At 32.3% G+C, this 20,112-nt stretch overlaps 2 protein-coding genes across 4 annotated transcripts in view; one reads left to right on the top strand and one right to left on the bottom strand.

Annotated features, from left to right (window-relative positions):
* Positions 1–20,112, top strand: part of LOC116770386 (serine/threonine-protein kinase unc-51) — a 29,124-nt gene that overhangs the window by 3,508 nt on the left and 5,504 nt on the right. For 2 of the 3 annotated variants that reach the window (XM_032661840.2, XM_032661838.2), the window contains exons 2-8: positions 1,230–1,406; positions 13,090–13,306; positions 13,948–14,021; positions 14,285–14,445; positions 16,857–16,993; positions 18,587–18,661; positions 19,751–19,918. In XM_032661840.2, coding sequence (XP_032517731.1) covers positions 1,230–1,406; positions 13,090–13,306; positions 13,948–14,021; positions 14,285–14,445; positions 16,857–16,993; positions 18,587–18,661; positions 19,751–19,918 — 1,009 coding nt within the window. The remainder of the gene's footprint in view (positions 1–1,229; positions 1,407–13,089; positions 13,307–13,947; positions 14,022–14,284; positions 14,446–16,856; positions 16,994–18,586; positions 18,662–19,750; positions 19,919–20,112) is intronic. The other variant, XM_032661839.2, reaches the window with a different exon arrangement.
* Positions 9,646–12,562, bottom strand: LOC116770388 (uncharacterized). The gene is made up of 4 exons (XM_032661843.2): positions 12,163–12,562; positions 11,132–11,594; positions 10,880–11,017; positions 9,646–10,731 (listed from the first exon to the last, which is right to left on the bottom strand). Exons 1-4 carry the CDS (start codon positions 12,204–12,206, stop codon positions 9,973–9,975), a joined length of 1,404 nt encoding a protein of 467 aa, XP_032517734.2. The 5' UTR covers positions 12,207–12,562; the 3' UTR covers positions 9,646–9,972.

The raw sequence follows: 20,112 nt of genomic DNA, 5'->3' as shown, positions 1-20,112 counted from the left end.
CTGTGCCTGTGGAGTGTGGAGCGCGGTATGTAGAACGGGCTAATGTTAGCACTGCGCCGGCGCAGCTTAGTCTACTCTCATCGTCCCTTAGTAAAATAAGCAAATAAAGTTTACTTCTGAACACTAAATATACCCTCACTTGCATTCCATCTCACCGAGGAATCCTATCGATACGTTTATACTATATGAAACCAGACAATACCATTACAAAGAACTAGATTCCAGTATTTATATGTGCCATTAAGTACTTTCACATTCACACTGTACCTCATTTCAAATAATTATAGTCTACTCCAGACAGTACAGTGTAGCCAGTGATCAATGATTTTAATACATATCAATAATAACTCGAATGAACTCATACTATAATGAAGTTAAAAGATAATATTTTATATTATTCCTGTTCTAAATATATGTGTACTTAAAAGTTAGGACTAGAAAGATGTAGATAATGAACTTTTAATACTAGACGTATATATATTTTATCAAGACTATTTAACAGTTATTTATTTTGCATCAATCCCTCTATAGGCAAAGTTTCCCTCCAAATGTTTTTTTTTTTTCCATCCAGCTTGTAACAGACGTTTTACTAATCATTCACTTATTACATTATAGGACTTCCTCCGTAATACGCCTAACATAATCCGCGATGTGACGTCACTACATTACGTTTCTTGAATATAACTAAGAGCTTACATAATTTTAATTATATTTTTAATAAAAGTTTATATTGATATTATATAAACGTATAGGTGAGACAGAGCTGAATAAAAGACAAAATGTCAGACGTTTAAGTTGTACAATATCCACCTTGACGATATACATATTTAATTTACATCATGCCAAAAAATATAACTAAGTCTATACATTTGTGTATGGAATAAAAAAAAATATACCATGTATAAGCCGTACCGGGAGCAACAACAAAGTTCAATAATATTATTCTCCCGCGGCACGTGTATGTTATGAAACATGGGAAGTGTCGCCGCTTAATGTCTGATAACCGTTTAATCTACATTATCTGAACCACGTTTCACATTATGTACCTGTGTTAAATGCAAAACTTACTCAATGACACTACTTTCACATCTAATGTAAAAAGCATTTATCTTGTTTTATATGAAAAATAAATAAAATTCATATAAAGAAGAGACAACTGTTTTAAGTCTACTCTATAATGAATTGTGATTTTGAAACTGATGTTTTTATAATAATATTTGTATGACCAGAATCCGTCGCAGTCGGTGGCCGTTAAGGTGGTTACAAAGAAAGGCATCCAGAAGGCGTCGGAGATCCTCGTGAAGGAGATCAAGATCCTCCGCGAGCTGACTGCCCTCCATCACACGAACCTCGTCGCCATGCACGACTGCATGGACAGCCCCGCATATGTATACGTCGTCATGGAGGTTAGCATCGCTTATATATTTCCTGATATTATGATATATAATATGTAATTTATTTCCTAGTTATGTTAACGCTAACGACGCACTGATGATTGTTTCCCTTCGACCAAAGAACTATTGAATGTATTTTGTTTGATACTGGTGATGACTAAAACAAAGACTACTAGTTGTATGGATACGTTTCCTTGATTGCCGGGTTCGCGAGTAGTTTTTTGTCATTGAACAAGATACAACTCATGCAAAATAAAATTTAGGGCCATTCCTATAATATGCGTCGAATATAGTATAAGGAACAAACTTCCGAACGGGTATCATTCCGTTTAGGAATAAGTCATTGTATTCAAATAACTTTTCGCATTGGATGCAATGTGGGATATTATACAATTTATTAATTTATTTATACATAGGACAGGATCGCAGACTTACTTAAAAATAACCTATTCCCTGATATACTTAGGCATATCAAACCGGAACCAGCGAATTACCACACAATGACGGCACACTGCTTTGTTTAATTCTTTGCTTCATTTAACAATCACCAGGAAATGTTAAATGTATTTAAGGTGTGCATTAGGTGTCGTCCGTAACCCACTGGCCTTGCCCTTAATCCGTTCTGATATAGATTGCGTGTCCACTGCCAGTACGGTGACGATATTATGTTCAGTAAAGAAACGTTAACAACATGCAGCTATATATAGCTAATATTTACGTATTTTTTGTGCCTATAATTTGTCACTAAAGATAAAAGAATTCGGCCTAATTTAGGTTTAATTCCGTACTAAACTAATGGTAAAATACTTATGCAAACTGTATGCTTACTCTATGTTCTCATTGACACATTACGTACCGTTGCCCGTCCCTCATTCAATGTGCTAAGATTAGATATGAATATTTTGAATTCTAAGCATGAAGTGTGACGTTGATTTAGCCATACTGTTAATGTTATATGTAAAAGTGTTGAATTATAATTCTACGGTGATAAAAACCTATTTTTTTTTATCTAATATAAAAACTTCAATAGATTTACATATTGTATGTATCGCGTTATCTTTTTTTATAATCTAATAGTCAGCCTCGTCTGGTGTGTGCTTCGCGAGTCGCGACAATATCATGATATAAGCGAGGTCACTAAAACAGCCGCTGGATGTCGTTCTCAATACACTGCTGGGTTATGTACATAATACACAATCACACGCATATAATACTATTTATATTTATATGCTATATTGACTTTGATTGATAACAAAGACGTTTCCGTGCCTTCATCACAGGCAGACGGAATTTTATTTTTTTGAACACGTCAAATAAACCATTACAAAATATATATTATAATGTTATATATTATTCTCAATATAGACATCAAGGTCGCTGATACTTAACATTATAATACTGGTACAAATATGTCTATTGGTTTCAAATTATTAAAGATAAGGAAGCTAATAGACTCGTGCAAATAAGTCCACGTGGTGGTGGCGTGCGTTTGGCTAAAACGAAGTAGTTGGTTTGTTTAGTCATCGTTATATAGACGGACAGACGGACGCCTACCACAAGTTTGTCTTTAAACATAACGTTTAACAGTTTTTCGTTTACGATGTACGCGTATTTTATCAATGTAGGTCAGCGCTGGATTAGGCATAGCCAAAGAAGTAGCTACAGCCCCTTAGATGAATAGGGCCTCATCTTAGCTGAGCGTAATTTACTACTTAAGAACAACTTAATTACATTTTTTTTTAACTATGCACATAAATTATACTTGAGGTGGATCGTATGAAGATCCAGAATACACAAGAAGAATCCGCAACAGGTCAAATATTCAAAAGAATTTGCTTCATCTCTAAACTTGAAATTTTTGATAAATATTTTTTTAAATCAAAGGTTTTCAAAATGACAAACTGTTTGACGGTACACGATGTGCTTACTATAAGTTCGAGTCTTCACCTTGCATACGAACCTATAAGATAAAAAAAAATTGCGCACTTTATGGTAACAACCCAGATTATAGAACAGGAAACTCGATACGCGTCGTGTGTAGTGATTATGCAAACTTGTATTAAACTACTATCATAATGCGCATTAACTAATTTCCACCTTATTAGGTCATTGATATGCTAATTAAGCTAACTAATGATAAATAAATTGTCTGCGAATTTATTACGTTATCAAATTATTGTCAGTGGACTGTTTGCCCTCTGTTCGGATCTCCTTCGACCCACTGACACATAAAGCATAGAAATACGAATCATAAACGGATGTCATAAATATGTACTAGGTATATGTGCCTTATATCTATCTCCCTTAGCCGCAAACAAATTACGTGTACGAGTTTATGTATTGAATTATAATTAAAGAATAATTGAAAATCCTTTTTTTTCATATGTACACACTGACACGTTGTAGACAACACGTGGTTAGTAGAAATAATTAAATAATAAAAATAAAGCATATAACGGTCTGTTTTAGTTTATATTCCGCTTAAGTAATTTCGTTACATAATAATATATATATATTGGTTTTATTATCAACGATATAACTAATTAATATTGAATTTTTTTTAAGGAAATTAATATTCATTTGGGAATAATTCGACTTTATAACTTTGGCTTGTTTATAGACATATCAATATGTCAATGTATTTCCAACCAAATAATAAGATTCGTTATACCGAGTGGGTGCATCATATAATAAACTCATGCACGTGCTCAAAACTCGTGTAGGATGCTACGTGCATTGTGTCCGTCTAACAAATAAAGTAAAAAGCTGTTCTGTTACCGTATCCACATTCAGCGAGAGCCGTCCAGCGAAAGTAGAATTCTGCGCAAAATAAATACCGCGCAATACTTACAATACGCGTACCTATTTAACACGTGGAAAGTTAATTGAAACAGTCACGTATGAAATTATATTGCGTTTTTAAATTTGGAATATTATAATCTGTTGCTATGGTAATAAAGTATGAATTTATTTACATTTACTTTATTATGTAATGAGCACTGTTTATATGAAACACGTTCCCTTATATGAATTATGTTGACATCGGTGTATCTCAATGTGCCGTCCTTGAACTCGTGATATTTAACGTTGGCGTCGCGTTTCAATGTTTGATTATATTATTTTAACTTAATTCACTCAAAATTTTAATAAACTATCAATATACTAAGCTTATCTTTATATTGTAGTACATAAACTAGGGCCTCGACGACATATTGTTGTGGCCACAGGTAAGTGATTCTGACGCTGCGTCACAACAGAAAATATAACAGAGTATATTTTAAGATAGACCATTAATAGAATGTCAAGGTGTAGTTGTGTAGTCTTTGTGAGTGAATATAGAAAAAAAAAAACAAGAAGTAGTGGATGTCGTCTAACTTGCCAAACGTCCATTTTATATAGTATACTGAATAAATATTTAAGTTTTTCATTCCTCCATATACCTATATATCATCGTGTAAAAGGATTTTTTTACTTTAATTAGTTCGAAATTTAAAAAATTCTACAACAAATAAAAACTGCATATAATTCGTATTGTAACGTATGTATTATTTTTGTAATGTTTTATTTATAATTTGTAATTTGTGTATTGATTCATTAAATAATAATTAACATAACATAAAGATACTAAATTAATTGGAATGTCAAAATACTTTTTTGCTTGTATTTATAAAAAACGGTAATAATGTCATCTATATAAATATAAAGGAAAGTCTTGTTAGTTACATAAATAAATAAACTCAAGAACCGCTGTACGGTTTTGGATGAAGATTAGTGAGGTCGTAGCTTAGAACCAGGAGAAGGACATAGGATAGTTTTCATCTAGTTCGATTAAAAAAAAAACTTAATAAAGCCTAAGATCTGGTTATTTACGGGCTATATGATAAGGAACAAAGCACCTACGCCCGGTCAGCTATATATTATCTAGTTTTGAAATTGAAGCGGATGAAGCCGTGGGCAAAAACTAGTTAATATAGTCGATGTACACAAAACATTCCGCTATAATTACACGATAGCGAATCATGTATAATAATACGATTACGGTGATTAATACATATGAGATGTATAGAAATATTACAGTTTTATAGTTTTTCAAGAAAAATGAAAATCACTGTAATTATAATGCATGAAGTTACAATAAAAACTTCAATTATAATCTAATACCGCTACTTGAGAGCAGTTGCGATGCAAGACTACCTACCTACCTACGGTACGGTGTTTTGTGCCAATAGATTGGCATAATACGGCACAATATATAACAGGTATTGTTCGTATGTGCCATGTTGTAATTTTATTTTTTTTTTGTATAATTCATTACGTATAGACACATGGGATACAGAATGTTCTGGAATGTTTTTGAATCAGTATTTTTTTTTTTTATTATTTTACAACATAGAGTCGTAACTCGTTAGTTATAACTCGGTTGTATGTACATAATTCTTATATGTTTGCGTAATATATTAACTGCGTATATAGAAAACGTTCGAGACTGTAAAAATGTTGTTTTTATTTTCTGTAACCTATTTTAATTTTTTAAAGTACAATGACTCCTGTATGAATGTTTGTTATATTCCCTTTGTTTCGCGATGACTTTTAACTAACTACACTGTCTATATATTAAAAACAAGGTTACAGATACTACGACAAATACTTTTAATATACCGTAATTAATAAATTAGCTAAACAACATAATTAATTATTTCTATGTTATTTCTCAAAAAGATTCCTATTCGTGTAATAATAGTATCAGAAGTTCTTTATGAGTAATATGATTTTTTTAACCCGTTTTCTAATGCACATTCATTGATAAGAATGAAAAACGAGTTAATTCCTATTATGTTGATCACGAACACCTATTTTCTTTAAGCTAACGGGTTTAAATTTATTTTATATATTAATATACGTTCTCTTCGCGCTATTACCATACATAATGTCATGCATGTTTTATGCAACAACTATGAGACCTTATATTTGGCATGCATCGCGAATGTCATGCATTTGAGAATAGCGTTATAATGTTATAGAAAAATATGTTTATTTATTATATTATTTAAATAGCTGCGTATAAGTCTATTAACTGCCTGCCCCGCCCTGCCTTCTCACGTCTGAGCGACTGAATCGATTATAATGAAATTATCGTCGGCGAAAGCTTGATGTCGATCTCAGTTCATTCATTGTCTCTTTAAAGCAACTTCCATCTATTCCAACATAGAAGACTTTAAATACAATACATACTGTTACATGTATATCATTGATGTGATATATACGTTTATTTGAGGATATTTACGTTAATGAATTGAAAAATGATTGTTATTGTAACACGTATAATTAATCGGTAAGGGAGGGGAGAGCGGAATGAAAGTAATATTTTATTAACGAAATGCTTATTTAAACGCAGCATTTAATGTGTCAGTCGTTGGCTATGTTCTTTGTGGAGCGTCGTAGATATGGTTATAACCTGTCTAAAGTCTGTATTAATAAACGTGTGAGATTGCGTCAGGTTCGCATCTCGTCGGATCGCACATTAAAACACGATTTGAACACGTGACCAACCGGAAACAACTATATTTCAGCTTTCTATACAGCCATTGACTGTCCACTTTTAGAATTATCTTATCTCGGTCGGATAGAAAAGAAAATTATTTTTGTTTTTTTTTTTTTTTACACCAATAAGGTTTTTACTGTAATAAAATTTTATTCTAACACAGTTTATTTGTTTCATTACAAAGATATAAAATTGAAATAACTTATTCTACTTAGAGTTTTTTTTTGTTGGCAACACATAACGGTGTTTTGTATAAAACAGTTTGGTAACGTTACGGTCTTAATCTGAAGAGTCGAAGCGTTTAGCATCTCAACAGACTGATACTCTTGTTTAAAAAAAATAATTGAAATTATTATTATCATTAAAAACAAACCTGAAATGAGGACACCGACCTTCTTAAAACAGTTTGATAAAGAAACAGAAGGTATACATAATATCTGCGCCATCATACTATCACTGCGCAACACGTCGGTCGTAGATCTATTAACGTTAAGGGCAATAACCTGCACATATACTTTTAAAATAATAACCCTTCCTTGTGTTAGTTTACAAAGGCTTTTATAAAGACCGCCTGTAAAATGAAAGAATATAGAACGGTTTGAATTCTCGTTCCGTCGGCTAACGGGAACTCAAAGTTGTCTTGGTCAACTCAGTCAAGCACGCATCCGTTACGCATAATACATCGCTCTAAAGATCCACTCTTTAAGGACTTAGATTCAACATAAACTCGAAGATTTGAAAACATTTCTATAATTTCATATAGTAAAATTAATTTTAATTATATCATAAAGGAATGCCTTCAAGTCATAACTGATATTGGATGGTAATTGTCGTACTTATCTCGGCTTATATTATACAAAGTGAATGATTTACTCATGAGACAAAACAATCGGTGACCAAAATAAACAACGTAATCTATCATACTATAAGACAGCGGTAGTAAACAGAGCAAATGAATATCTACTGGTGTGTCAACAACCCCGTACTGAGGATCCTTCACTTTATTTACTTTGAACGTTTAAATATATCTGTATGAACAAATATGTTTATATGGCGATGTAGAAAACTTCTTTTATAAATAAGATTTATATAGGAAGTAACGATTGGCTTTAAGGATTCAAAAAGTGATGGTATTATTAAGGAAGTATTGTAAGGTCTCTATAGGGAAAGATAAGATTTTGTGTACCTGACGAGTGTTTTATTTTTTATAATATAACTGGCATGAGGTTGTAGTCATAATATAAGGTAAATTTATTTGCGCTTTCTAAGTTTTGACGTCCAATGCAAAACTGAGTGTTTTTTTTTTTAATATTGAAATAAAGCAACGTGCTCTGATCGAATTGGCTTAAAAAGGGTTTGACTTCAAAACAACACCGATATGGCGATAATATGAGATACTTGTTCATCGTATCCAACTAAAAAATGAGTAACAGAATCAAAAAGTGAATGAGAGTTTACTGATGACGACCCTTGCTCGAGCTGACCTATCACGACAACGACAGAAAAGAATATCCATAACTTAAGTCATCTCATATTAGAAAAGCTATTAAATAGGAAAGAAGCATTTCCTAAAAAAAATTATTCTTCATCGTCCTTCCTTTATTTTGTCATTTAGTTTAGTAATATAATAATATACATTTATTCAAATTATCCTACATTTCTTTCTTCATCTGTATTCCTTTAGTTTTTACACAGCCCTGAACCTTTTTTTTTCGTCTATATCCCTAAGGCTACCTGGCGGATATGCATAAAATGTATCTTAGCGTTCTAGTCTTTTTTGTTCGAAAATTGTGTGCAAAGAAGTTAAATAAACTATACTGAAGAATGACAGCGAATAACATTACAAATTCTAAAGATATTATATTAGTAGGTCGGTACTAGGTAATATGATCAAATACAAAACTTTACCAATGAGTAATGACATCGGTTCGACGAATTCATCTAACATTTTCTGGTCAATATTTGGCTGTGTTTGAAGCTGACCTGCAGTATTTTTTCTAACCATTTTGTTACTATGGACAATACATTACTATAGAATGGGTCCGAGTGACAGTCCAAGTAGTAATTTCATCTCATGTTCAGGTAATTTCATCAGTTTATGGGATGCTCGTAGATCCATTAAGGTCTCCTCTTACAAAAAGTATCCTCACAATAAACTATAAATGTATGTTAAGAAATAGTGTACTTTGCTTTGAAGTATACAAAAGTTTGTTTTATAGTCGTTTCTTAATCTTCACACTCAAAAAACTGACAGAATTGTATGTTACCTTTATTAATGTAACTCCCAACTATACAAGAGAAACACGAAAGAAACAATTTATAGCCATATTGTTCGTTTTAAACATAACATCCGCCTCCGGGAGGGGGCTGTGGGAAACAGGTAGTTTAACCCACATTAATACTATTGTTCAACATTAATGTTATTGTCTTGAAGTAGATTTTTTTAAATTTAATTTCTGTCAAGCTCATCGTTTATAACATATTTCTTCTGTACTACACGACATCAGAATAACGCAAAATGTTATACGACAGACATTAAAATCTAAAGTCATATATGTAATTTAAATTTCGTTATTTCTTTTTCATTTACGAGTATGTTGTAATAATGTGACACTTAATATACCTCAAACCTTTTTGTGCTCTTATAATTTTAAAACACAACCAAACCTTTCGTTTAATATGTTGAAATACAAATTACAAACCACTCTGTTATGCAAACATGTTTTTATTGTGAAATTTTTAACATAATTTAGTACAAAACGAAAAGCGATAATTATCATTTATCCACACGGTATATTTACATTTGAACTATCTAAGAAAAACTTATACTACTTGAACATCTTAAAATATAAATCACATACAACATACATGCTTTAAGACCGACTCGTAATTAAAAATACGTAAAGATAATTTTTAACTCATCGTTAATACCAAACGCTATGCAATTTATGCTCAAAGCTTTACTCGTCAGATCGAATCCATTTATTTTGTATAAAATTTATTCATTCAATTATAATCACTTTATATCGTGACACATTAAACAGGTGATTTGTCTTGTAATGGGACTTCTTCAGGTGTTGTGCCATTTGCATTCCCATCAGACCTCTCATTAGGTCTCGGCGTCGAACTGAACCTTTTCTTAATGGAGCTCCAGTTTTTCTTAATTGAAACAACAGCGACAATCACAATCATACCAGCGACTATGATACCTATAACACTTTTATCAACTCCTCCAGATTTTTTACCGTCAATGGCGGCTCCAACCTTAACCACCGGCTGAGCTGTAGTAGATTCGTTAAGTTTTTCAATTTCCGCATTTGCTTTTATATTATCTTCTGAAGCATTATCAACAGCCTTTCGAAGGGAGAATTCATTTACTGGTAGGTTTCCACTGCTCGCTGTAGTTTCCTCTTTTGATGCTGGTGGTGTAACTGGAGTTGCTACTGTAGTTTGTACATTTGGTTGGTCGTCATCGCTCGCAGCTTGCAATGGTGGGACATTAGAAGATTGCTCATGCTTAGTATTATCAGACTCCACACCAGGGTCACTGTTGCTATCGTCGTGGTCGGACAGCAATGGAATCATGCCTGGCAATGTCGCATCCAGCAGGTCCTCTTCTATATTTGGAGGAGCATTAGGACAATCGAATGTTTTTGATGCACATGATTCTGTGCACACAGTTTCTAAGCTCCCCAGTAAAGAAGTACACAGGTCTAAAGCAATACCAGAACCACTCTCCGGTAGTGTTATTTTGTTTAACTTTTTAAAACTTGAAAATAATTCTGGAGAAAGGACCTGGAAATAATAAATTTTAATAACATAACTTTGTTAGTATTGAAAAAAATTTATCCCAAATGTCTTTGGATTGGTTCGTCCACTGGTTTTACTGAAAATTTATGTTATTATTAATATTAAATTGATATAATTTTGGTTGCCACTTTACCGTTCGGATGTCATTGCCACCGATGTCCAGTTCCTTTAATTTATTTAAGGAGAAACTATTCTTTAAATCCTTTGGATATTCAATTAATCGATTGTTGGCCAGCTTTAGAATCTCTAACTCAGGTAGTTCACTGACTGACTGAAAATAAAATAAACATAGTTATTTACAGTTTATATTTTATAACAAATAAGTCTGTTTTCAAAAAAATTTAAATATTCTTGTAGTATAATGAAAACATAAATAATGCCTTACCCCAAGTCCTAATTCCATAATAGAATTGTTGTTGGCATTTAAAATTTTCAACTTTTGAAGCTCGGAAACTGCTTTTGGTATTTCGGTGAATTTGTTGTTGTGTAATTTTAAAGTGGTCGTTCTGGGATCTATGGGTGAGGGAAATTCCGTTAGTCCATATCCTGAACAATCAACTACAAAGTCTTCAGCGTCCCCTTCAGTGTGACACACGCAAGGTTTCGGACATGGTAGATCAGAGGAATTTGACTGTGTTTCTGATTCATCATCATGTAGCAGTGTCGACACTTGCACACCGCTAAGTTTATTAGCTTCAGTAGTGGCATTTTCTTCTGGTGCATCCATCACTCCATCCCCACTGCCCTCTATTAGACCGTCTGCTTCTGAATGATCTGGTGGGAATTGATTATCAGGTTCCATGGGTATGTGTAACTCGTCTTCATTCTGTGCTGATATGTAGCCGACCCTGAAATTTTATGTTGATTCAAAATGAATATCACACTGACATCTTTTGTTTTATCACGGCAGCGAATTACTGACGTTCTCTTTGATAACAAAACTTGATAACTGCAAAGGTATTATGAGCATCGTAATCATGATATTATAACACCTCTTTAATACGCCTCTATTTTATATATCAATTCGTTTGAAAATCAAACTGACCATGAGTAGTACATATATTTAGTAACATGTTTAGCATTTTTTGCTTAAAATACATTAGTTAAATAATAACCAGTTTTGTTATTTGCGTGTCATATTTGTATTATACATATTTACACCACTATTCGACCAACGTCTGGGAATTTGAACGTTTAATTTTGTTCTTTAATATTGTCAGATGGCCACATAACGCTGTATAATATGATCTAAACAGGTTTAACTTTGTTAAACTATTATATTCATATACATTACAATATAATTTATTTTAAACAGCTGCGATACAGTTTATGTAACCTTTATATTGTAGATATCCCCTTATCGCACAGCATAATAAGTGTAACTAAAAAATAAAAGAGTTACAAATGTATACTTACGCGAAGGTCGCCACTAAAACTATGTGCAGAGGCCAGTTCTTCATAGTAAATGTTCTCTGATAGCACCAGATGTAGTCAACTAGACAGGTACCAGTAGCATCGGACCGTGAAACACTAACTCACTGACACTTATAACAACTATCATTCAATGATAAGATTACCGACGGCATGGCGAAGCTTATCACGATTCCGAATTGATAACGCTGTGAATAAACAGCGAAAAAATATATCGAAGGTATAATTTAGGCATCATTGGCGTTCTGAAGAACAGCTCTGAGCAATATTACTATGAATTACCGGTAATCAGTACAGATAACAAGTATGACGTCACCGCCCCCGATAATACTACGAGAAAACTCACCAAGAAGTACTAAAATCAATAAAAATATCGAAAGATTTTTACAAAATAAATGAAATAAACGTGCGTCTCCTTTAACAGTGAGGCTATAATTGTACATTAGTCTTAAAACGTCCGTGTGACAGGTCTATTTGATTTACCATTTATTGTTTTCTAATCATTATTGTGAAGTATTGATTTTCGTATATACGTATTAATTATATTACTGTTGAGTACATTACATATTGCACATTTTGGTTTTGTTAATATATATATATATATATTTGAGATTGTGTAATGTTTGTTAAAGCTGAGAACTGCTGAGAATGGCTTTGGAATATTTGAGTTTTATGAGACGGTTGTAAATAATGAAATGCACTGGGATTATTTTTATGTAATTTGCTTGTGGAGTCGTGATAAAACGAATGCATCTATTTTTTTATTATAATCACAATACTATATATTATATGTCTAAGTCTTAGACATTTAATTTAGAGTATAGAGAACTGTGACTACAGAGTATAGATAGAAATAAAAAAACAAGTAAGACAACAGTATAGCTAATATTATATATTCTTTTATTTGAATAGTACTGCAACGGTGGTGATCTGGCGGATTACTTACAAGCCAATCGGCTCCTGAGCGAGGGTACGATCAGAACGTTCTTACGCCAGCTGGCGGAGGCGATGAGAGCTATCCACGCCAAGGGCATAGTTCACAGGGACCTCAAACCCCAGAACATACTCCTGACACACAACGTCATGCCGCCGAGGACGCCGCATCCCACTGAAATTACTCTCAAAATTGGTATGTGGTGATATCTATAATTTTAGCAAGTACCTACACATTTCAATAACACTATAGACTATGGTTCTCGCTTGGTTTGGCTCACTTTTTTCATTTTTATAAATTTTACTCGACTTTTCGATTACATTTTAGAAGACGAGATGAAATTTTCGCTAGTGTAATATATTCAAAAACGGCTGGTTAAATCTATGCATGTAACAGAAATTTGAATGCAGCATGCAACATAGAAAATATTTGTGTCTAAAATCTAAGAAACAGTTCCAACGTTGTTTTTGTTTTATATATAGTAATTCTGTATATAATCGTGTCTCATTCTATATATAGACAATGTATCGCTCGCTGTTATTTGTAGATGTTTGGCTTGATTGTATCCCATAGAAAAGTTTTCTTTTAAATTCTCACAATCAAAAAAAGTGTTCTATATCTGTATTGTTGTGTGTGTTAATTTGTTTTCTACTAAAATGATATTTAATTAAAAAATATATTACGATTAAAGTTGCGGTTAAAGACAAACTATTTAACCGATTACGAAGAAGTTTTCTACAGCTATTATAATATAAAAGAGAATTGCAATAAATGTTAATATATATTTATAATGATATATGTACATTATGTTATAATTGTTCATGTATTTTGCACAGCGGATTTCGGTTTCGCAAGGTTCCTAGAAGAAGGTAACATGGCAGTGACACTCTGCGGATCACCTATGTATATGGTAATTGTGTTCATTATAATATTACTATACTAATTATCAATGAAATAACTATTTGAACGGTTTGATAGTTCTTATTTCTAAAGCCTATCAATACTTACAACAGAAAAAATAGGCTGTGTTTGATAAAATGTTTGAAGGACTCTTGAAACGAATACACGTCCGGACCCTATTTTGAATAATAAAATATTTCACTTAAGAAAAAAAATATATTTACATAGTTTGTTCACACAGAAGAATTTCATGTATATCGTATTTTTTTAAAGGCGCCTGAAGTGATAATGTCTCTGAAGTACGACGCCAAAGCTGATCTATGGAGTTTAGGTACCATAGTGTATCAGTGCCTGACTGGTAAGGCGCCTTTCCAGGCGACCACGCCCCACGAACTTAAGGCATTCTACGAGAACAGTGTGGATTTACAGCCAAAGTGAGTAAATTATATGTATATATGGTATACTAACTTATGTCCATGACTCCGTCTGTTTGAACGTCATGGTGAGCTCAGAGAGACATATATAATAATATATAGTAGCCGGCGTTGCAGCTTCTACATTTTAAATAACTTAGATACCGACAGCAAGGCCATCTGCCGGGATGATTTGTGAATCTAAAACATCTGAGGATTCAACCAAATGCATACAAAAAATAATCATTCAAATCGGTCCAGCCGTTTAAGAAGAGTTCAGTGACATGCACATATACAGAAAATTATATTTATACCTATATATAAATATACATAAGTACTTCCAGTACTGTTTTTTTTAGAAATATTGAACCCATTATAATTACTCTAACACACAATAGATTTGTTCTCACATAACTAACAGTATCAAATAATGATCTGTATAAGGTACGGGGAAATAAATGTCGAACGATTTATACGTGGTGTCATTAGTACCTTTATGGTGCTTGTAAATAACTGGTCCACAGATTATATAAATAATACAACAGCATCAACAACAAAAAATATACATCTGGATTGATTTAGTTGATATTATGATTAAATTTAATACCAGAATTGTTAATCTGTGGCTTTTTAAAATCATATACATATATGTTAAATTAAAATAGCTGAAATCGAAATAAAAGTGGTATTACTACTGCATTATATACAAAACATGTATATTCTGTGTTAAAATTAATGTCTGTATGAAGAAAATATATTTAAGTATTCCTGTTAATGAATATTTGATCGAGTGCCTTAAGGATTATTCCAGTAAACTCCCACATAATATACGATACATTTTTATACACGCGTTGGACGAAATAAAAGCGATAATATGATATGAGATATAAATTTATCACCACTTATATTGATATTATTTAGAAGTTAGTTTTTTAAATCATACAGATTGTTCCTTTGAATCAACTACAACCACAAATTATATCTGTTGCAACAAAAGCTCGTATCTCATTGTCTATGCTATCGAGGTCATACGAACGAGGACTATGCATTATATAGTAAATAATATCAATATTTATTGTACTTTCAGCAAAATGGCGTCTTTTTTTATTAGTTTTTTTCTCCTAAATAAACAGAACTGCGTAGTTATATCAAGGTCGCTTGTGAAGTGGTCAGAATTTAGTAGCTTCCTCGTTCTGTGTAGCGACCGTGTCCCACATATACTATGAAAACTGTAACGCTCTGTAAGAGAAGGACGGCGTTAGTATATACGTTGGATGCGAGAGAGACTGATGTATGATATTATGTATGGATGTTGAAATTAAGATCCATTAGATGAAAAAAGCTTTTCATTCATATACAAAATTAATATATATGTATTATTTAAAAAAATTAAGCTGTTACTACCTGCCAATTTTTAAAACATAAATCAAATAGTTTTTTTGTAGTTACAGCCTGACAAACGAACGATATTAATACGATAACAAAATAGATTTCATCAAAGAACGTATTTTTTTTAAACTCTTGTCCGTAATTCCGGCCTCGTGTATTGTTCAGTGTGATATATGTATTATGAGATTTTATTAGAGTTACACGTTAATCATATGTATATCAAAATTAATCTATATATAGATATATATCCAGGTCATAAACATCCTCCAGCACGTCGTGTGTTTGTTTGTTCTGGACGTGCAGCATCTCAGATTAATATAGCTATACCTTCCAGCGTTCCCTCTCATGTATAAACATCAACATTTGAAGCTTTCTAAATTAGAATCACGCGCTATAACTGTGAAATGCTTTGACTAATGCCAGCCGTTTTTCGCTATGTATGATAATATTATTGTTTATATGCAACAGATTATATATAAATTGTTGACTTTTAAGATAACTACTGTCGTTGTATTAATGCGCTATGAACGAACTTCTATAATAATATACTTAACTTTACAAAAAGAAATTTAATATCTAGTATTGTTTAATTATATTTTTCAAGTTAAATTACTTTTTTGCAGTAGGTATCATGATTAGACGTCGTCTTAACATTCAAATTTCGAATACACATGCAGAAGAAACTTGGACTAAAGTAACAGATTAGTCATGAAAGTAAAACGTAGCAGAAACACAATAACTTTTTATGCCAACTATATCTAATAAATATATTTAAACGCACAAGCGTGCAATAATGACATCATTCTATAATAGTTATTACCATATTATAACATGTTATTCTCCATACTAAATAAACATAAGCAATAAAAAATATATAACAAATAAAACAATTGTTGTGTTGTGACACAAATGAATTTCGAACGTTTCTCACAAATCCAAATCTTATGAACAATGATTTGAATTTCGAACGCGTTTCGTTAGTACATATCTTATGATTAATTTCTCTATGAAGGTTTATTCTAGATGTTTCGATGCTATTCCAGAATGCCGTCCGGTACAAGCCCCGAGCTCTGCAACCTTCTGATCGGTCTCCTGCGTCGGAATTCTAGGGAGAGGATGCCGTTTGAGGTGTTCTTCAACCATCCGTTCCTTCAGCGGCCGAGGACCACGTCCATAACTAGTGAGTTTAATCAAATTTAATTATTGACCCTGGTTCTTTGGTCTTTAATAATATTCCGCTGGGACTTACCATTTCATAATAATATATATTTTTCTGACACACAGTACATTATAAATTTAATGATATACATATATACATAAGATAAAATGTAATCTGTCCCAGTGCAGCGTTTTCCTTATAAAAACGTTCTTAGAAACGATAATATATTATATTTTCATTTCATTTATAACAAGTTTTCTCTGACATTTAAAGTTAATCTAAATTAAAATTAATTACATAGTGATTCACTTCGATTAATATGCGAAACGCTTAACACGGTTAGGGGAACGTTGTATGTAGTAGTTTGATGCTTATTATATACGTCATAGAGTTTATATTCATTTGTAAATAAATACACTAAATAGCTCACCAAAGTAACTTTGAACGACATCATGTCCGAGTGATTCATTTACTTCTATTGTATCTGCTTTCGACATCTGTCACAATTTCTTGTAAAATATACATTTTAAAAAATCATGAATTCCATTTTTAAACTTTATCACATGTTACAATATTGCTGTTATTTTTGTTAACGTTTCTTCATACGGTTTATTTTTTAATATGGAAACAAAATGTTCTAAATTCGAAAATTTTAATTGTTATTATAGGAAATTAGATTTTTATTTGTCAATATGGCAATCTCTATTCTCTGCCAGTATCATTTGTTTAGAAAGTTATCGACACTGTAATTAGGGAGTTAATTATTGGAAAATACCCTTACATATGATGCATGTTATATATTTCTAGTATATTTTTTTAATGCAAAATCATGGTTTTATATTCAGAAACAGAGTTGTATGAAAGTTTATCGTTTGAACATTATATAATATTTTAAGACGACCTTTAAGGGCAATTGATTTGATCTTTTGTCAAGTCACTCAAGATCTAAATTATACCAAATGTTCTATTACTGGACCTTGTGTACCTACCGTGTAGTTCCAAAGCGTCGTGTATCATTAGAGCAATGGAAAATTCCGTGAGAATTATATAAAGATTGACTTAACTATTTAATATAATGTCAATTATAAATCACATTTAAAAAGTCGTTATATTTTTTCCTACCGTCTGTTTTTTATTTAAATACTTTTTTGTAATCACATCTGTATATGAAAAACAATATTATTACAAGAATCTGTTCAACGTTTTTGTGTTTAAGCAAACCTAAAAAAAAGTCTTGTTATATATATAAAATAATATTAATTATCGAGTACTTCAAATGTAAATCGTGAAAAAAAAATTGTTAACAAAAAATGTTCAGACCTTTTTCTGTCTAAAGTGATGTCATTCCACAAAAAACTATAACTTTTAATATAATTTCCTGTTAGGGTACTGACCTTACAATTATACTCACTCTGATCCTATACAATTACATCAGTGACAGTTACTTCATCACGAATATTACTAACAATGACTAGTGAGAAATATCAAAGAATTATACCAATGAAATATCCACAATGATATTAAAATATACAGCTTGCAAAACATACAGTCCACAAGCAATCGAACTGAACACACGACCTTATGTGTATCTGGTTAAGGTTGATACTTGTTCAGGTTTGGACACGGATCTGCCTGACATATTGGACTGCGATATAGGCTGTATACTAGAAGAGTCATGGGACAGTCAGGGTATAACTTTCTATATAAGCTTCATGCATGGGGTGGGCTGATGTGATGAAAGAGCGGTGTCGCATATAAAAATTAACATAACGCTTGATAGCATGGCTTGAGTAACTATATACGGGTTCTGTTGAAGCTTGGTACAGAGGATTCAGTTTTTAAGATGATTTATTTTTCAATCGTGTGCCGTATGATCTTGACCTGCATTGTATTATCTTGATAAATAAAAAAAATATCGATAGAGTCATATATCGTTGTCATGTTATCTACTACATTGAACAGAGCGAGCGCTTCACTTATGTATTAAGTGAGTTTATTTACGGTTCTAGCGTGTTTTCGACCGATTCGTCTCATAGTCATTAAAATTTTTAAACGAAAACTATCCTGGCCTATAAAAATTATATGCTTCATGGAATGCACAAATTACAACTTTATATACAGTGGACCTACGATAATTCGCTAAACATTTTGATGTCGGACTATTGAATGATTATAGTCTAAGAGCGCTACTGTCTCGATATTATTTTTAAAAAAGATTGATAAGATTCAATAAGTCGTATGTATGTACTCCGACGGACAAATAAGCATATCAACTATTTTCATCATATAACAGACGAATTAAAACTAGGCAATCAGAATCAAAACATTACCACACGTGTCTACGCGTAGTAGTGGTGATGAATATGAGTTATAATATGTACAAACACATTAGTGAAGGTACATAAAATAATATTCAATAATATATAGTAGATCACTTGGGATTACTGGAGGTCCACTGTAGTTTCATTTAAAAACATCAAACCCGTGCGTATCTCGGTAACAACTCCATATATGTATATAAAATAAATGTGTTTAAGTCAAACGTATAAAAGGACGAACAATTCCTTGACGATATATGTCAATGCACTTGTCGCAGCATCCAGATATAAGCGTATTTTGTTCCATACTTACCTTGAGTGTATAAAGCAATATTATATATGAAAATGATAAAAAATGCTTACACATGCAGCTGTATATTAGCACGTTAGTATTATAAGAAGCGTCAAATTAATATATGTATATATATATATATATATTATATGTGACGTCATGTTTCAGAGACAAGTTCGAGCAGTATGTTACCCACTACTTCAGTGGCCCGAGCTCCTATGTCTCAACCGACGCTGCCTCAGATCGGAGTTCTATCTGGGGCGCAGCCCGCGGCCGAAACCAGACAGCAACCGCAACCCGTCCCTCAGACAACCAAAAAACAGCCAACTTCATCAGGTTGGGAATTTTAGAAATGTTATGAACGCGTTAACTATTATTACTATTAAAATATTACCATATCATGTTTAACAAATAAGCAACATGTAGTTAGACTTGGATAAAAAAAAAATTACAAATCTATCGTCACTAGCGGTTTCGAACCTACTAACTATCTCGATATTGCAGCCCAGTCGCTTTGCCAATTACGTTAT

The sequence above is a fragment of the Danaus plexippus genome (genome assembly GCF_018135715.1).
Source record: "Danaus plexippus chromosome 13 unlocalized genomic scaffold, MEX_DaPlex mxdp_15, whole genome shotgun sequence".
Classification (NCBI taxonomy): Eukaryota; Metazoa; Arthropoda; class Insecta; order Lepidoptera; family Nymphalidae; genus Danaus; species Danaus plexippus.
The sequence above is the reverse complement of the archived record's forward strand: the minus strand, read 5'-3'. Positions and strand labels throughout refer to the sequence as shown.

Coding starts and splice junctions, on each gene's coding strand:
- LOC116770388 (XM_032661843.2), bottom strand. CDS start 12,206: ATGAAGAACTGGCCTCTGCACATAGTTTTAGTGGCGACCTTCGC. Junction 11,018..11,131: donor TTATGGAATTAGGACTTGGG/GTAAGGCATTAT, acceptor TTTTATTTTCAG/TCAGTCAGTGAACTACCTGA. Junction 10,732..10,879: donor GTGGCAATGACATCCGAACG/GTAAAGTGGCAA, acceptor TATTATTTCCAG/GTCCTTTCTCCAGAATTATT.